General features: G+C 41.4%; 1 protein-coding gene across 2 annotated transcripts in view; it reads left to right on the forward strand.

The window, feature by feature from the left end:
- The window catches only part of LOC118928069 (leucine carboxyl methyltransferase 1), a 67,974-nt gene that overhangs the window by 4,777 nt on the left and 43,539 nt on the right, over positions 1 to 19,658 (forward strand). The window contains exons 2-3 of one of the 2 annotated variants that reach the window (XM_036916906.2): positions 10,322 to 10,413; positions 18,553 to 18,674. In XM_036916906.2, the coding sequence (XP_036772801.1) occupies positions 10,322 to 10,413; positions 18,553 to 18,674 (214 nt within the window). The remainder of the gene's footprint in view (positions 1 to 10,321; positions 10,414 to 18,552; positions 18,675 to 19,658) is intronic. The other variant, XM_036916908.2, reaches the window with a different exon arrangement.

Consider the following 19,658-nt stretch of genomic DNA (forward strand, 5'->3'; position numbering starts at 1 on the left):
GAGGGTGTTAGAGCTTAAAGGGTTTGGGCTTTGGTTGGATAATGATGGGCACTTGCTCGGTTTGGGTGCTGAGAAGAGGTGGGGACAGTCCTGTGGCTGGGTGGTTCAATCAATCTTTTCTGGAAGGAGATGTGACTAAGACTAAGGCTGTAGTCTTAGGGTAGTAGAAGAAGATGTAGTCACTCACATCTTCCAGGAGAGAGGGATGTTTGGTATTTTGTGGCTGGCACGGAGACCTTGTGTTTGTGTGTTTAGATAAAATTATGACGCGCTGCTGTCTTGTCTTGCCTCACTTCCCATTGTGGCCTGACCTGGTCTGGCGCTCTTTGGGAACAAGGCCTCTTGGTGAGCTGCAGGCCACCTTCTAACAGCTCTGAAGCCTGGCTCATGGTACCAGGCCAGCTCCTAGGTGTCAGCACTGCTTTTCTTTTCTTCCCATGCAGGAGGTGAGTCTCAAAAAGAAAACTACGTGTTTGCCTGGCAGCAGAAAATAGCTTGAGCTTAACAGCACAGGGAGTAAAGTCCATGATGTGTCAGAGGAATCCGAGATTGGTTGGGAGTGGATAGTAAGAGAATTAAGGATTGGTTGTCAGCCAAATGTGGAAGGCCCTATGAGTGTAAGTGGGGGAAATGACATGATCTGGGTTTGTGTTCTAGAACAATGCCCAGCACCTGTGGGGGATCTGGGTTGGGTACACGGGGAGTGTGTTCCCTTTTCCTTGCCTGCTGCTGCAGCCCTTGCTGTGTCCTGTTCCCTGGAGCTCTAGCAGCACATCTTTACTGTTCTTCCTGCTCTAGTGTAGCCGCCGCCCCACCCCAGTGTTGATGCTGTGGCCAGGGTGGTGTTTCAGAAACACAGATCTTATCCCATCACATTGTCATGTAAAACCTTTTCTCTGCATCACCAACAAGGTACAAATCCACACCTTGTGCTGCCCTGCGTATCCCACTGCTAACTGGAAAACTCCTCTGAGGTCTTTCAGAATTATCTCAAATCCAGTATTTTGACAACTGTTTATTTCTCCTTGCACTGCCCTTTCCCCTGCTGCCCGTGACTGGTGCCGTTATTCGTTTACTTCACAAACACAAACGGTGAGAGTCATCTTGGAACTGCCCTCTCGCTTACCCCTTGTGTGATCAATCCCTCAGACTTTTGGTTTTATCTACTAAATATTTCTGGAATATTTTCTCTGCCTCTCCTTCTGCCTACTCAGGCCAAGCTAAAGTCACCTGTGGACTGAGACATGTCACTAGTGTGAGTCCTCCACTCTCCGGTCCCCTTGATCCATATTGCACAGCAGGTTTGGGCTTTTCGTGGATGCAGCCCCTCAGGGAGGCCTTTCTGACCCCTGCAGACTAGACCTAGCTTGTTACATGTTCTCATAATAGTCTGTGCATTTCCTCTGTGGCCATCAGTGTGGTTGTAACTCTGACATGTTGTTTACTGTTTGTCTTTCCCCCTAGCATGGATGTGAAGCAGAGCAGAGGCATGGCTGCCTTAGTGCCGCGTACAGTGCAGACACACAAGCACTGTTTATCAGGTGGCTAAGTGATGAGGAAAGCAAATTCTCAACATTGTATTTCCTGATGAGGTCTTAAGATTCTGATTTTCTATTTCAGTGGTTTTGAATGGTTTGTATGTTTTAGAAACCAGTCTAGGTCCTGTAAGGCTGAAATTCCATTATGACAATCTCAGGTGTATCTAAAAATGTCCCCCTTGACTTAGGCAAATGGTCCCAGGATTGCTTCACGGCCATGGCCTAGGCCTCCCGGGACACTGATGGCATCTTCGCGGCTATTCTCCAGAGAGCAGGGCTGAGATTTTGATGTGAAATATTTTGAATGCAGGTGCTGTTGTTTCCATCCTCAGAGAAGACACGTCTCTTTAGAATTTAGAACTAGAACATTCGGTTGAGGATAAATGAGCTGCCACAATTGCCCATCAGGAATGTCAAAGAAATTGTGGACCCTTTCCTCCCACCATTTTATAAAAAAAGGAATGGATCACATTTTGGAAAATATCTGTGGAAGATAATGATCTTCGATGTAGAGTTGAATTTTTTTTCCTCTCAAAGGCTGAATTTCTCAAATGATGAAAGGGAATCTCTTTGTGCCAGTGCCACTCAATAGCCTAATCTAAACCTATTGTACATGTAATTTCACACAGGTCCGCATCTTTCTTTGTGTTGTACACATTGTACAGAAATTCATACCGTGGTGTTGCTATACTTTATCGTTCTCTTCATAATTTGGGTGTCTATGATTTTACTATTAAAACAGTACTGTGATGAGCATCTTTGCATGTGTGTTTGAGTTTTCCTAGGTGGTGGATTTCAGGGGAGAAGTGTGTACGAAATGGTCTTCCATTGAGGGAGCATCAGTTTCTGTTTGTACCCATGGGGAATGAGATGCTCATCATGGAATATTCTCTGTCTCTGAAATTGTTTATCAAGTGGCAGGTGGAAAAAGTCCATCTTTGTAATTTGTATTTCTACAATCACTGGTAAGACTGGGCATTTGTAGTCTGCCCACTCTCACTGATACTTTATGTGATCTTTTTCTATATAATTTTCCTTCTGGGTTGTTTGGTGCTTTGTATTTTTATTATTGATTTGTAAGAACTTTTTATATTGGAAATAGTAATCCTTTACTTCTGTATTTGCAGTATTTTCTCTCAATGTGATGCTTGTTTTTCTTTGTTTAGCTTGTACTATGCATTTCATAATACAGAAATTGTGACTACAATCTAACTTCATGGCCTGTGGTTTATTGGTAATGTTTTGAAAGCCCATTCTCAGTCTTTACAGCATTTCCTTTTCTGGTTTTGGCTTTTATGCTTGAATCATTCATCTATCTTTACTATTTTTTAAGTTATAAGATGACAGTTTTAACTTATCATTGCCACAAATTATTAGCCAGTTGTCCCTACAGCATCTGTTGAATGGGCTATATATCCCCATTGATTTGAAACATCACTTTTATTATATATTGAATTTTATATGCACTTTTATCCAGCAATATGTGCATCATTCTTGAGTTCCAGTTGAATTTGCTGTATTGTGATGCCTGTAAACTCTGACTCCCTATTAATGTGAATTGATTCAGAACTCCCATAGCTTCCTTTTCACAGTAGCAACAGGTTTGTCCCAGGGACACCATAGTTTTCCTAGTCCATTTCAGCAGCTGTGCTCCAGGAGGAAAGACAGAGAAGGGATACTAATGAAAGCCATGCGTCTGAGTGTGTCCCTCTTCATCAGGGAAGGAGTAGCTTTTCAGGAAGCCTTATTTACCCTGTAGTCTTCTGCGTACTTCTCATTGGCCAGAAAGAGGACATGTGGCCCCAGCCTAGCTGCAGGAACGTGTGGGGATGGAGTCCTTCTAATGTGGTTTTCTGATTGATACTTCCGACAACATTGGGGAACCCTTAGAAAGGAAGGAGGAGTGAGTGGGTATTGAAAAGGGAAATTGGAGGACCAGCTACATCTCTCATCTCCCACCCTGTACCCCTCCCCACCCCTGAATTTCCTTAGGTCTTCTTAACAGAGAGGGAGGTAGGAAAGAAAATGTAGGTGGGAGGGAGGAGAGAGGGAGATAATTCATATAACAAAATGCTCAGGTCTTCATTGTTCCATTTGACGAATGCTGACAGTTGTGTATATCTGTGTACCGCCACCAGAAACAAGATATGAAATATTTCTGAAACTCCAGAAAGTTCCCTTGTTTCTCATTTCTAGTCTCCCTACCCCCACCTGACCAGTATTTTCTGATTTCAACAAGCTTAGGTTAGTTTTACCTATCCGTGAATATCACATAAATGTAATCATACAGTAGATATGCTCTTTTCAGTCACCGTGCACTCAATATGTGCTTTCAGATTCATTCATGTTGAGCACATTGTCAAAGATAAAGGCAGGTACTAGTTAAAGTGGTAACGACACGTTTTAATCTGTAATAACTATTGCACTAAGGAAAAGAATCCGGTGTGAGCCAAACTCAACTTCAATTCGTACAGAGGGCATTTTAAAGGGAGAACGAGGGAGTAAGGAGGGGGTGAGTAGAGTCAGACAGGTGGAAAATTACAAAAGTGGGAAAGAAGAGTTGGTCCATGTGCAACCATCTGGATTTGCTAACTGGAGATGGGGGTCCTGTCTATAATTGTTGGCTGAAATAAACAGTAAATGATTCTGGCAGCCCTGAGTTTTGTCAGGTATGGGGAGCTATAGTTCCCCTGGGGCTTCAGCTTTGAGCTATTGAACTAAAAACTATGTTAGTATTTGTTCAAGTGTTTATACAATAAGCCAAGGTTGAAGCCTTTTCAGAAAGAGGGCTCAGACGAGCCTGGCTAGAGCGTGGCCAGGGAGAGCATCTCTGTCGGTGTGAAGTAGTTTGCTCTGTGTTATGTTGTGTGAGTCTACCACGATTTGTTCATCCATCCCCCTGTTGATGGACATTTGCGTTATATCTATAATGGTTTTCAACCATTGTGAGTAGACTACAATGAATGTTCTTGTGTAAGTCTTCAATTTCTCTCCCATAAATATCTAGGAGTGGAATTTGCTTAGTCACAGGCTGGGTATGTATTTAGTTGCCAGACTAATTTTCAACATGGTTTATCAGTTTACCCTTCTCACCAGCAATGAATCCAAACTCCAGCAGTCCCGTATCCTTCTTAACATTGGGTATCATCAGTGGGTGCGAATGGCATCTCATGATAGTTTTAAGTTGCATTTCCCTGATGACTAATGACATTAAGCATCTTTTTGTGAGCTTATCGGCCATCCCTTCACCTATTTTTGTGAACTCTGTTTAAGCTTTTTGTCTCTTTTTCTTGATTATGATGTTGGATTGGAATACTTGGAGTTCAGTGTGTCTTCTGGAAAGAAATCTTTTGTCAGATAGATATATTGCAAATACATATACCTGGATAGGGAAAGAAAAGTTTTAAATATCATTTATAATAGCATCAAAAAAACCCAGGCTGTCTGGGAATAAATCTAATGAAAGAGCTTAAACGCCTTTACTTAGAAGACTATAAAGGATTGCTGAGAGAAATTAAAGAAGACTTAAGTGGGAGATCTACACTTTTCAATAGATTTGATGGTGTTGAGATTTCCATTCTCCCCAAATTGAGCCATAGAAATTAGTGTAATCCCAATGAGAGTCCTAGACTTTTTTTTATAAGAAATTAATGAGTTTATTCTAAAATGTATGTGGAAATGTAAAAGGTCTAGAAGAGCCAAGGAAATATTCAAAAGAAGAACAAAGTAGAGAACTTAACACTGCCTAGTACTACTTAAATAAAAGATGCTTCCTTAAGCTAACAGTAATCAAATCAATGTAATGTTAGCATAAAGATGGACAGATTGATGAAATAGAATAGAGAATGCAGATATAGGCCTACACGAGCACTGTTGGTTGAGTTTTGCACAGAGTGCCAAGTCAATTCAATGGGGGAAAGGGAAATCTTCTTAACCAATAACTCTGGCTCAACTGGATATTCAAGTGGAGAAAATTCAACCTCGACCCCTAGGTCATTCCATACACATGTATTAATTTGCTAAATATAAACCTAAATATAGAAGCTTAAAACACGAAAAACACTAACTCTGAAGGAAAAATATTACAGTAAGAGAATGAACAGACAAGCCATAGACTGGAGAAAATACTCAGAATACATGCTCTTATTTTTTTTCCCCCAGAACTTTGATATTATTCAGGTGCATACATCCTGTTGTTATATTCTGTACTAACTATTTTTGTTGCTGTTGTTAAAGTTAGGTAGGGGACATTGCACCAAGGGAACTTTCTGATTGAATTCTCCTATTTACTGCACCGTCTTTTGAATGTTGGTTCCTTTTCCAGTTACGCCTTTCTGACTATTCGATGACTACTCAACAGACACAGTAGCTTTGAGATCATATTAATCCTTGTAATGAGATATTAAATGAAGCCAAAAGGCAGCACCAGTAGTCTCCTTTGGGAGGATTCTGCAGGCCATGAGTCTTCTTGGTTGTTAAAGCCCAGTATTTAGGTGACTCAATACTTCAGGCCTTCCGGATGTAGTTAGGAGAGCAAAAGAGCTCACAGGAAGGGAAACAAATCCAAACTCTGTTTAGGTTTGAGTCTATGGCCCTTAAGACTTTGCTTCCTCTCTTCCTTTTATAACCAAAAATGAAACCAACAGGGAATACGAAAGAAAAATATGGAACCAAAAGATGTAAGGGAATGATAAACTTAGAAATGAGAGAGAGAGCAATAATTAGAGACCACAATTAGTATGCAGTTAAGATCCTACTCTTGAAAAGTACTGTAAAGAATATTCAGTTTAAGAAAAATAAAAAGAATGTTTGGTTTATTTTTGTAATGGTGTATGTGTATACACACACTCACGAAGTGTATATACATACATACACACCCGTAGATAGGTACACACTATTTAAGCAACTGCAGTGTTGGGGAAGATCTAAATCCGGGGGGTAAATAGGTTTGAAAAGCAATAGAATTAAGTTCCCCACAAGGTTCCACTGTTTGTCAAGCATTTAGAACAATGCCTGGCACATAATAAGCTCTCAGTGAGTGTTAGAAGTAATGAACCATCCCCAGACTCGATCCATTTAGGATGGGAGAGCAGGGGGAGGCCCTGCCCATCGTCCCGAGGCCTCAGAGGAAGACATGCCTGTCGGAGGGCATGTCACACCTTTCATGGGCAGTGCCCGCTGTTACAGGTGGCATTCATCCAACAGGACAAGTAAATGTTTCTTGAGTGAATAGCTGGTTGGACCAGATCAATGTTTCCCATGGAAGGAATGTGAGCTGATCTTAGGCGGTACCTAGATAGATGTGTTGAACTTTAATGGGTATTTATTACAGTGTGTGTTTAAAGAAAATATTAGGTGTCACATCAGGCCTGAGTAATAAAAGAAGTGGATTGATATAAAGACATCTTGTTAAACTGGACAGGTGATAGGTGAATGACATGAAAATTTTGAAAGCAGTAGTGAATTGAATGAACTGTGAGGAAAGTCTTTCCAAGTCTGAGATTTTTGATTCTTTGGGTTTTAAACATGAAATCAGAATATACAAACAGAAGGGATGTTCTCTGGGTTTGGGGGGCAAGGCCTGTGTGGAAATGGACAGCACACCTGGATGCCCCGTACGATGGTGTGTGGGTATCACCACCACTAACATTTTGGTGTCCACTCTGGGCAGTCTTCATATATGTGTGTATGTTCATTCGGACAAAATCAGGTATGTCCTGTATATAGGATTTTGTGGCTTGCTTCGTTCACCTGATGCTGTAACTCAAGATTCAGGGTTCAAACATTAAAATCTCTGCGTTCATTCTTGATTGTTTCCTGAGGACAGCATTCCAGAAGTGGGTTTCTTTGCTCATTGTGTACATATGTTTTTCTGGCTACCTAATGCCAGCATGCCTAGCAGCATGACTGTTCCAGTTTACATTTCTGACTCACTGCCCCCTTCTTTGTAGTCTCCAATGTCAGATCCTACTGTATCTGATATCCATTCTGTGCCTCACGTGTTCTTGGACTTTAACCTCTGCAAAATCAGATGTGGTTTATTCTCAGTGTGTGCTGCAGTCCCTGTGGAGTTGTGGCTGAGTTTCCATCAGCCAGGCAGGCGGACTCGGCCTTTACTCCTAAGTACTGGGACGGCTGCAGTGGCAGCCCCTGAATGCTTCAGTCCACGTACTGCGTGGGGGCCCCTGGACAAAGGAGCAGAAGTCCAGACTGCTATTTGAAAACCAGCCATTGACACTTTCTGATGAACTCAAGAAGGAGCTGGCATGAAAACTTAGAGCATGAGGGTCAGTGCCTCTGGAAGGAAATCTCTTGGAGGATAACAGACAGCTCTTAAGAACTGCAGCCCTCCCAGTGCCCTTGATCGTCAGTGATCAGGTGGAGATTCACACGCATCCTGAAAGTGAAGCTTTAACTAACTCACTGAAATCGTTTTTTCCTTTTTGTGAGTGTCCGAGAGAGAGAGAATGATAATCTGTTTAAATAAGTCTAAAATAGCTTTTTCAGGAATCACAAAATTAAAATTCTGAGCAATAAGGTAAACATTAACAATTGGCAGTATTTCTTCTTTTTATAGACGTAACAGTTGATGGTGTTTTAGTAATCTATATGGTTAGTGTAGGAAACTTTTAAAACAGATAAATAAAAAATTGAACATTAGAAACCTCCGAGATAATCACTGCTAATATTTTGGTCCAGTGTCCTAGTTCTTCCCTGTACACACACACACACACCTGTTTTGGGCACATGCACTTCACCCGTTTTTGATGTAACCTTTTTCTCTTAATAGTGTATCTTGAACAACTTGCCATGTCTAATCCTACTAGTTTATATTTGAAAGCGATTGGGTAGTATTTCATTGTACGGCTACCCTGTAACTTGTTCAGCAAATCTCCAAGTGCTGGCCTGTAGGTTCTCAAGCGTGACACTCATTTCCCCCATCAGCCCTGCCCAGTGCTTGCTTCCTATTCTTCCCAGCACTGTGTTGTAAAGCTTTCTATCATGGCCACTGTGCTAGGCAAGGTATGAGACCCATTTTGTTCAGAGGCTGGAAACCACTGCAGTCATGTCAGTTTGGGGACTGGAAAGAGACACGTTAGACACATTAGGAAGTAGAGTCATGGGAACTAGTGATGGGAACTGTGTTACATCACGTGGACCCACCTACCTTTTAGTACATGTGTGTCACTGACCGTGTCCACTGCACTGTTGCGCTCCACCTCAAGCCCCCGCCAGCCTGTGACTGACCTGCTCCTCTCTCGAACCTCCTGTCGGGTTTCTCCTGCGTCTCTACCTGCTTCCGGCTCCTGGAACTCTCCAGGTGGTTCCCACACGAGAACTTTTCTGTCTGCTCTCCCTAGTGTCTAGAATGCCTTTTGTGCAGCTGACTTTGTCCGGTTCTCAAGGGCTCAGCTCAGCCATCCCCTTTTCCAAGAGTCCTGACCTTTTTCCTTCCCTGAAGTAGGTCCCTCCATCTTTCTATCTGTGTACTGTTTTCTCCTTCAGTTGTCACCATTTGTTTATCTTTTTCTTCTCTGGTTTTGTTCAGCACTGTATCCCCACTGCCTGGCACTTAGCAGACACTGCATAAATACTGCATAACTGAATGAATAGTATTAAATCGACTGATAATATGGAGTTGAGAGGAATAGAAACTGCTCCTTGTTATGCAGGAGGTAAGTAGTACGTCCAAGGAAGAGTGCTTAGAGGGAGGCAGATTGATCAGGTTCTCCACAGGTAGAGTTGCTTAGGAGTGGAGTGAGTGCCTTCTTTGTGGGGAAAAGTCAGGCAGTGGCTTGCTGTTGTTACAGGATTCCTGGACTGGGTGTTGGGTGGACTAGCTCTTTCTAAGGCCCCTCCCAGCCCTTAAGCTGATGGGTGTTGTCATCACTGGCCTCCATTCTGGCTTCAGCTGCAGATCTGGCCTAGACCGCTAGATGGCACTAGATGATTCCTCTGAGATGAGTGTTCGCGGAAGTGCCTCCAGGAGGGAGAGTTGGCTTAAATGATAAAGACGTTTATTATCTCTCAATATACCCGATGACAGGCAGAGCTGGCTCCAGGCCCACAGTACCTGGCATGGCCTTAGGGGATCCTGATTCTTCCCGTTAACCTCTTGGTTCTAAGGCTGGTCATATGGTTGCCAGAAGCCTCCCACTGGTGATCCGGGCTTTAGCTTCCAGGCTTGGAGCACTAAAACTTTGTCTCCTTACAGTGTAGACCGTGGTAAAGAGAGTTTAGGCTACCATAGCACTTTCCAAATTGTAGCTGTTCTGCTGATTTGTTCTGATTTTCCCACCATGACCCTCTTACAGAGTGAAATGACTGGTACTAATACAGAGTCAGGCAAAATACTTAGGTAGTTAGGTGATATTTGCAAAATATTTCTGGGTCACCCTACTTCTGGATACAGAAATTATGCTTGAGTAGAGGTGATCGACTGCCTCTCGCCAGTGAGTTTACCAAGTGACTAAATGGTTGCAAGTCTGCTGCGTGAAGTGTGAGGTGACATCATTTGCTGTTTAGGGTCCACGGAGAGGATTAGCGACTGAGGAAAGAAAGGTGGGAAATTCCCAGTGTGGGAAAGGTGACAGGCAGTGAATATCAAGTGGGTGGATGAGTCTGTTTAAATTTGTAACAGAGCACCAAGTGTGCCTTTGTTGACCTTTCAAGGGAGATCATTTTCCTCTGGTCCTTTTTCTGGTTCCTGGGACCTTGGCCGTGGAACCTTGGCCTGAACGTACTCGGCTCTGCTCACCTGCCTTCTTTTCCATCCCTTTCAGGTTTGCAGTAAGCATTGGCTACTGGCATGACCCTTACATCCAGCATTTTGTGAGACTGTCTGCAGAGAGGAAGGCCCCCGAAATTAACAGAGGCAAGTGACCATTTCCCTCCCAACAGCTCGTCATCAGCTGAGAGGCCTGAGGTTTTAGGTGTTCATTCTCAAAGTGGGAATTCCACTGGGTTCTCTCTCCAGGAGTGTAGGAAAGTGCTCATTTCCTGACATCCTTACCAACACAGTGGATTGTGAAACTTCCCATCTTTGTTAATCTGATACCTGGAAAATGGTATGTTATAGTAATTTTATTTTACATGCCTCTTCTTTGGGGATGAAGTTGAAGATCATTTTTTATGTTTACAAGCCATGTGTGTATCATTAATTGCAAACTGTTCACATAAGGGAATAGTTTTTGTTGATTTATTAAAGTGTTAGTACCATTATTAGGCTCAACAAGTAATTTCTATCAAGGAAGTCAAAGAATCTGAGGCAGGAGGGTAACATGGTCTCCACCAGATTGAGAAAGTGAAGGAATGATCATAATTCTTGTGTATAGGAAATGTTACTCTTAAAGGTGGATCCTGTATGTAGGCTTTTTAAGAAATGCGAAGAAATTTTAAAATGGTGGTTACTGAGATTAAGGATGTTATATACTTTGGGCCGAGGCTAAAACCAGATAGCAGTAAGAGGGAGCAAGGCCTGGCTAAGATGCCTTAGGCCTCCCACCTGTACCCTTGACGCAAATTTCCAGGCAGAGGCTGCAGAGGCAGGGGCTTGCCATCGCAGCTGTCCCAGGCAGCCTACTGGCCCTTTGTCCTTCCTTTTTCCTGTCTGTGGGTTTGCATCTCTTGACTGGGGACCTGCCACCCAAAGACAGTGCTCCCCAAACAGTGTGTGGTGAGGATCTTTTGTTTTTTCCAATATCCATGCATGCGGATGGGAATTTACAAAATACAATTAGGATGGTTTACTACAATAATAAAATGAAAAGGACATGCAGAATACAAGCCCAAACTCTTTATTAGGAGATTCAACAGACATAAAGGTTGTCAACTTGCAGCACAAGTTTCTAAATGCCACTCTCCAAGTTTGTGCTTAAAACAAACTTGGAGTAACATAGTTTTAGAACACAGACTTTATCTTACTTTTTCCCTCTCTTGCTTCCCAGCTCCCCAACCCGAGCTTAACAAGTCAATTTATCAGGCCCTGTTTGGGTGTGCCCTCCCCTCGCCCAATCTGTGATGCCATTTGGTCCGCATGTGGCTCTACATACAGGGTGGAGATGGAGGGAACACTGTAAGGCATCGGGCTTTCTTAGTTTTGACATTCATCTGCCCAGTTTCCTGACCGAAAAACATTATCTTCCATACGATGTAGAAAGTTTGAGTTTTTTTTTAAAGGTATGATTGATATACACTCTTATGAAGGTTTCACATGAAAAAACAATGTGGTTACTACATTTACCCATATTATCAAGTCCCCAGCCATACCGCAATGCAGTTACTGTCCATCAGTGCAGCAAGATGCTAGAGATCCACTATGTGTCTTCTCTGTGCTACACTGTTCTCCCCGTGATCCCCCACACCATGTGTACTAAACATAATACCCCTCAGTCCCCTTCTCCCTCCCTCCCCACCAGCCCTCCCACACCGCTCCCCTTTGATAACCACTAGTTCATTCTTGGAGTCTGAGTCTGCTGCCGTTTTGTTCCTTCTGTTTTGCTTCATTGTTATACTCCAGAAATCAGTGAAATCATTTGACATTTCTTTTTCTCCACCTGGCTTATTTCACTGAACATAATGTCCTCCAGCTCCATCCATGTTGTTGCAAACAGCAGGATTTGTTTCTTTCTTATGGCTGAATAGTATTCCATTATATATACATACCACATCTTCTTTATCCATTCATCTACAGATGGACACTTAGGTTGCTTCCATATCTTGGCTATTGTAAAAAGTGCTGCGATAAACTTAGCGGTGCATATGTCTTTTTGAATCTGAGAAGCTATATTCTTTGGGTATATTCCAAGGAGTGGGATTCCGGGGTCAAATGGTATTTCTATTTTTAGTTTTTTGAGGAACCTCCATATTGCTTTCCACAATGGTTGAAATAGCTTACCTTCCCACCAGGAGTGTAAGAGGGTTCCCCTTCCTCCGCATCCTTGCTAGCATTTGTTGTTCTTAGTCTTTTCGGTGCTGGCCGTCCTTACTGGTGTGAGGTGATATCTTATTGTGGTTTTAATTTGCATTTCCCTGATGATTAGTGATGTGGAGCATCTTTTCATGTGTCTGTTGGCCATCTGAATTTCTTTGGAGAACCATCTCTTCATATCCTCTGCCCATTTGTTAATCGGGTTATTTGCTTTTTGGTTGTTGAGGTGTGTAAGTTCTTTATATATTTTGGATGTTAACCCCTTGTCGGATATGTCATTTACAAACATATTCTCCCATACTGTAGGATGCCTTTTTGTTTTGTTGATGATGTCCTTTGCCATACAAAAACTTTTTAGTTTGATGTAGTCCATGTGTTCATTTTTGCTTTTGTTTCATTTTCTCGAGGAGATGGGTTCAAGAAGAAGGTGCTCATGCTTATATTCAGGATGTTTGCCTATGATGTCTTCTAAGAGTTTTATGGTTTCATGACTCACATTCAAGTCTTTAATCAATTTCGAGTTTACTTTTGTGTATAGGATTAAACAATAATCCAGTTTCATTCTCTTACATGTAGCTGTCCTCTTTTGCCAACAGCAGCTGTTGAAGAGCCTGTCATTTCCCCATTGTATGTCCATGGCTCCTTTATCATATATTAATTGACCATACATGGTTGGGTTTATATCAGGGCTCTCTAGTCTTTTCCATTGGTTTATGGGTCTGTTCTTGTGCCAGTACCAAATTGTCTTGATTACTGTGGCTTTGTAGTAGAGCTTGAAGTTGAGGAGCGTAATTCCCCCTGCTTATTCTTCCTTCTCAGGATTGCTTTGGCTATTTGAGGTCTTTTGTGGTTCTATATCAATTTTAGAACGATTTTCTCTAGTTCATTGAAGAATGCTGTTGGTATTTTGATAGGAATTGCATTGAATCTGTAGATTGCTTTAGGCAGGATGGCCATTTTGACAATATTAATTCTTCCTATCCATGAGCACGGGATGTGTTTCCATTTATTGGTATGTTCTTTTAATTTCTCTCATGAGTGTCTTGTAGTTTTCAGAGTATAGGTCTTTCACTTCCTTGTTTAGGTTTATTCCTAGGTATTTTATTCTTTTTGCTGCAATTGTGAATGGAATTGTTTTCCTGATTTCTCTCTCTGCTCATTCATTGTTAGTGTATAGGAATGCCACAGATTTCTGTGTATTAATTTTGTATCCTGCAACTTCGCTGAATTCAGATATTAGATCTATTCATTTTGGAGTGGATTCTTTAGGGTTTTTTATGTACAATATTGTGTCATCTGCAAACAGGGACAGTTTAACTTCTCCCTTGCCAGTCTGGATGTCTTTTATTTCTTTGTGTTGTCTGATTGCTGTGGCTAGGACCTCCAGTACTATGTTGAATAGAAGTGGGGAGAGTGGGCATCCTTGTCTTGTTCCCGATCTTAAACGAATAGCTTTCAGCTTCTCCCTGTTAAGTATACTGTTTACTGTGGGTCTGTCATATATCGGTTTTATTATGTTGAGGTACTTGCCCTCTATACCCATTTTGTTGAGAGTTTTTATCATGAATGGATATTGAATTTTGTCAAATATTTTTTCAGCATCTATGGAGGTGATTATGTGGTTTTTGTCCTTCTTTTTGTTGATGTGGTGGATCATGTTGATGGATTTTTGAATGTTGTACAATCCTTGCATCCATAGCATAAAGCCTACTTGATCATGATGGATGATCTTTTTGATGTATTTTTGAATTCAGTTTGCTAGTATGTTGTTGAGTATTTTTGCATCTATGTTCATCAGAGATATTGGTCTGTAATTTTCTTTTTCTGTGGTGTCTTTGCCTGGTTTTGGTATTAGAGTGATGCTGGCCTCATAGAGTGAGTTTGGAAGTATTCCCTCTTCTTCTATTTTTTAGAAAACTTTAAGGAGAATGGGTATTAGGTCTTCACTAAATGTTTGATAAAATTCAGCAGTGAATACATTCACCCATATTATCAAGTACCCCCCCACCATTGCAGGCATTGTCCATCAGTGTAGTAAAATGCCACAGAGTCACTACTTGTCTTCTCTGCATAGCAGCTTTATTTGTAATGTCCCAAATGTCCAACAACAAAGAAAGTGAAGGAGCAAATTGTGCAAGACTATTTAGCAATAAAGAAGAGTGGTCTATTGCACACACCAATGTGGATAAATCTCAAAATAACTGTGCTAAGCGAAAGGAGCCAGACCCACTTCAAAAGAGTACATATTGTACAATGTTATTTATATAAGACTTGAGCAAATGCAAACTAATTTACAGCATCAGAAAGCAGAGCAGAGGTTGCTTGGGTCTGAGAGGATGAGAAAGGGCTGGAGGGTAGGATTTACAATGGGGCACAAGGAAACCATGGTGGATGATAGATATGTTTTGATTATGGTGATCAACTGGTTCACTTTCAATATATGGGGTCAATTATACCTCAATAAAGCTGTTTTTAAGAAAAAAAAATTCAGCAGTGAAGCCATCTGATACAGGGATTTTGTTCTTAGGTAGGTTTTTGATTACCAGTTCAATTTTGTTGCTGGTAATTGGTCTGTTCAGAATTTCTGTTTCTTCCTTGGTCAGCCTTGGAAGATTGTATTTTTCTAGAAAGTTGCCCATTTCTTCTAGGTTATCCAGTTTGTTAGCATAAATTATTTTATAGTATTCACTAATAATTCTTTGTATTTTGGTGGTGTTCATAGTGATAGTTCCTTTCTCATTTCTGATTCTGTTAATGTGAGTAGGTGCTCTTATTTTCTTGGTAAGTCTGGTTGGGGGGTTTATCTATTTTGTTTATTTTCTTGAAGAACCAGCTCTTGTTTTCGTTGATTCTTTCTATTGTTTTATTCTGTTCAATTTTATTTATTTCTGCTCTGATCTTTAATATGTCCCTCCTTCTACTGACTTTGGGCCTCATTTGTTGTTCTTTTTCTAGTTTCATTACTTGTGAGTTTAGACTGCTTATATGGGATTGTTCTTCTTTCTTGAGGTAGGCCTGTATTGCAATATACTTTCCTCTTAGCACACCCTTCGCTGCATCCCACACATTTTGTGGTGTTGAATTATTGTTGTCATTTGTCTCCATATATTGCTTGGTCTCTGTTTTTATTTGGTCATTGATCCATTGGCTATTTAGGAACATGTTGTAAAGCCTCCATGTGTTTGTGGGATTTTTCATTTTCTTTGCATAATTTACTTCTAGTTTCATACCTTTGTGGTCTGAGGAACTGGTTGGTACAATTTCAATCTTTTTGAGTTTACTGAGGCTCTTTTTGTGGCCTAGTGTATGATCTACTCTTGAAAATGTTCCATGTGCAGTTGAGAAGGATATGTATTCTGTTCTTTTGGGTGTAGAGTTCTGTAGATGTCTGTTAGGTCCATCTGTTCTATTGTGTTGTACAGTGCCTCTGTCTCCTTACTTATCTTCTGTCTGGTTGATCTGTCCATCAGAGTGAGTGGCATGTTGAAGTCTCCTAGAATGAATGCATTGTATTCTATTTCCCCCTTTTAATTCTGTTAGTATTTGTTTCACATATGTGGGTGTTCCTGTGTTGGGAGCATAGATATTTATAATGGTTATATATTCTTGTTGGATTGACCCCTTTATCATTATGTAATGTCCTTCTTTGTCTCTTGTGACTTTCTTTGTTTTGAAGTCTATTTTGTCTGATACAAGTAGTGCAACTCCTGCTTTTTTCTCTCTGTTAGTTGCATAAAATACCTTTTTCCATCCCGTCACTTTTAGTCTGTTTATGTCTTTGGGTTTAAAGTGAGTCTCTTGCAGGCAGCATATAGATGGGTCTTGTTTTTTTATCCATGCAGTGACTCTGTGTCTTTTGATTGGTGCATTCAGTCCATTTACATTTAGGGTAATTATTGATAGGTATGTACTTATTGCCATTGCAGGCTTTAGATTCGTGGTTACCAAAGGTTCAAGATTAATTTCCTTACTATCTAATAAGAGTCTAGCTTAACTCACTTAATATGCTGTTACAAATGCAATCTAAAGGTTCTTCTCTTTTTCTCCTCCTTTTTCTTCCTCCTCCATTCTTTATATATTAGACATCATATTCTGTATTCTTTGTCTATCCCTTGATTGACTTTGGGGATAGTTAATTTAATTTTGCATTTGCTTAGTAATTAGCTGTTCTACTTTCTTTACTGTGGTTTTATTACCTCTGGTGACAGCTATTAAACCTTAGGAACACTTCCATCTATAGCAGTCCCTCCAAAATAGACTGTAGAGATGGTTTGTGGGAGGTAAATTCTCTCAGCTTATGCTTATCTGGACATTGTTTAATCCCTCCTTCAAATTTAAATGATAATCTTGCCAGATAAAGTGATCTTGGTTCCAGACCCTTCTGCTTCATTGCATTAAATACATCATGCCACTCCCTTCTGACCTGTAAGGTTTATGCTGAGAAGTCTGATGTTAGCCTGATGGGCTTTCCTTTGTATGTGATCTTATTTCTCTCTCTGGCTGCTTTTAACAGTCTGTCCCTATCCTGTTCTTTGCCCATTTTATTACTATATGTCTTGGTGTTGTCTTCCTTGGGTTCCTTGGGTCCCTGAGAGACTATCTCCTTCCCCAGATTGGGGAAGTTTTCAGCAGTTACCTCCTCAAAGACACTTTCTATCCCTTTCTCTCTCTCTTATTCTTCTGGTATCCCTATGCTGTGAATATTGTTTCATTTGGATTGGTCACACAGTTCTCTCAATAGTCTTTTGTGCTTAGAGATTCTTTTTTTCTCTCTGTGCCTCAGCTTCTTTGTATTCCTCTTGTCTAGTTTCTATTTGATTTATCGTCTCCACTGTATCCAACCTGCTTTTAATACCATCCATTGTGCTCTTCAACGATTGGATCTCCGACCAGAATTCATTCCTAAGTTCTTGGATATCTTTCCCTACCTCCATTACCATGTTGATGATTTTTATTTTGAACTCCCTTTCAGGAAGAGTCATAAGGTCCATGTCATTTAAATCTTTCTCCGGAGTTATATTAATATTACTCTGGACCCAGTTCCTTTCGCATTTCATATTTGTATATGGCGCCCTCTAGTGTCCAGAAGCTCTACTCTGGAGCTGCTCAGTCCCTGAAGCAATGTCGGGGGTCGCAGGGGAGCGGTATTGGTGCCTGGGGGGAGGGAAGGGCTGTTTCCTGCTTCCCGGCTTCTGTGCCTGTCTCCACTGCCTGAGCCAGTGGGCTGAGCACAGAGGTATAAGCTTTTGTCCCAGAGCAGCCGGATGTGGATCCCTGATTTCCACAAGTGGCTGGAATCTCAGTCTCTCCAGGAATTCTGCCTGTATTAGCTTTCCAACCCCATAGTCACATGAGTATCATGAAAGCACCATGAAATGTAGGTTTTTGCTCCCAGAGCAGATCCTGGGAGCTAGGCATTCAGCAGTCCCAGGCCTTCCACTCCCTCCCTGCTCCATTTCTCTTCCTCCTGCCCATGAGCTGGGTGGGGGAAGGGCTTGGGGGAAGTTCTGCGGGGCCACGGCTTTGGTATGTTACCTGTTCCATGAGGTCTGCTCTTTTCTCCAGGTGTATGTAGTCTGACGCAGCCCTCTTTCCTGTTGCTCTCTCAGGATTAGTTGCACCAAATATATTTTCTAATTTTATATTATTTTAGGAGGAATTCCTCCTAAAATACCTCTGTCTCTCCTCTCACACCGCCATCTTTAATCTTATCAAAAGTTTGAGTTTTACCAGAATATGTGGTAGCTTTCACCACAGCAATGAAAAACAATTTTCCAAGGGGAACATGTAGGTTAGATGTTTTGATGTAAAGTACTTGTCTCTCTAAAGTAAAATCATTAGACATTTTAATTTTTTAAGGTAGTTAATTCCACCATTACATACACTGGACTTACTTTGGTTCAAGAGGCTTAAAAGAAAAAAAGAGTATTTTGAAGTTGCTGTTTCACCTGTAAAATCTACTGATAAGCCACTGAGCCTGAAGAAGAGCAAACGGTTGTGGTTTGCTTTTCTGGCGTGAAGGGCTTCACAGCGATTAATTCTGTTATCACTGAATAATAGCTTGTTTCTCTGTGTCTCTCTCAGGATATTTTGCTCGAGTCCATGGTGTTAACCAACTTATAAAGGCATTTCTACAGAAAACAGAATGTCATTGTCAGATTCTAAACCTTGGGGCTGGGATGGATACGACCTTCTGGAAATTAAAGGTAATTTAAAACTCCCCCTCTTCTATCCCCAATTGTTTATTTTTTGATGATGCCCACGTGGTTCAAAATGTTTAAAAATATATTAAAAGTGGTGCCGTGACAGCCTGTCTTCCACCCCGTGTCTGCCTGCCCTCCACAGCCACCATGTGCCTTCCCATCAGGGCCCTAGTGAAGGCTGTGTGGGTGGGTTTCTCATTTTGTGCTTCTACACACAGGGTTGTCATAAAAATCTTTGTGTACATTTTCCCCTGCATGTGTGGAAATATATCAGGAGAAAAAATTCTGTCAGTGGAATTGCTGAGACAGCACACACATTTGTAACTTGGATGGTAACTAAGATTTTAGTGTCATGTTAACAGTGTCTTAGGTAAAGTTTGTGTGTTTTCAGGGATGGGTGATGATAATATGATGTGATGCCGTTTTGTAGCCCTTCTCTGACTTAATCCTTCAACTGTTCTGTTAGGGATCAAGAGCAGGTATAATTATGCACATTCAGGAGAAGGAAAGGTGGGTGTGGTTAGTGGCAGAACCAAGGCTGAAGTGCTGGGCTTTCCTTCCTCGGCTGGAATTTTCCCACCTAGCCCTTTCCCTACAAAGATCTCTCCTGACCTCACTTCCATTTTTGTCAGTTTGTACAGATTTTTCTTGATCTTCTATCAGGTCGGTAGAAGTCCTGATAGAAGTGGCAGTTCTGGGTATGTGCATTTCTCTGGATCTCTTGCAGAGGCACCCTAGGTCAACTAGAGTGTGAGGGCACAATGCGACGTGCGTATATGTTTTGTCCTTTATCAGCTCACCTGAAAGGAGGCCGTTGGTCTTCAGAGCTCCCCACCTTTCTCTTACCCAAGTGAGAAATCAGTGGCCTCAACACAGCCTTAGTATTGTTTGCCTCCGTGTTCTTCATCCAGGATAAGATAAGTGACATTTATGAAGCGCTTTCACACACATGACCTCCTAAGTTACCATGTGAGCTCTGAGGGGCGT

Source organism: Manis pentadactyla, chromosome 10 (genome assembly GCF_030020395.1).
Source record: "Manis pentadactyla isolate mManPen7 chromosome 10, mManPen7.hap1, whole genome shotgun sequence".
In the NCBI taxonomy this organism is placed as follows: Eukaryota; Metazoa; Chordata; class Mammalia; order Pholidota; family Manidae; genus Manis; species Manis pentadactyla.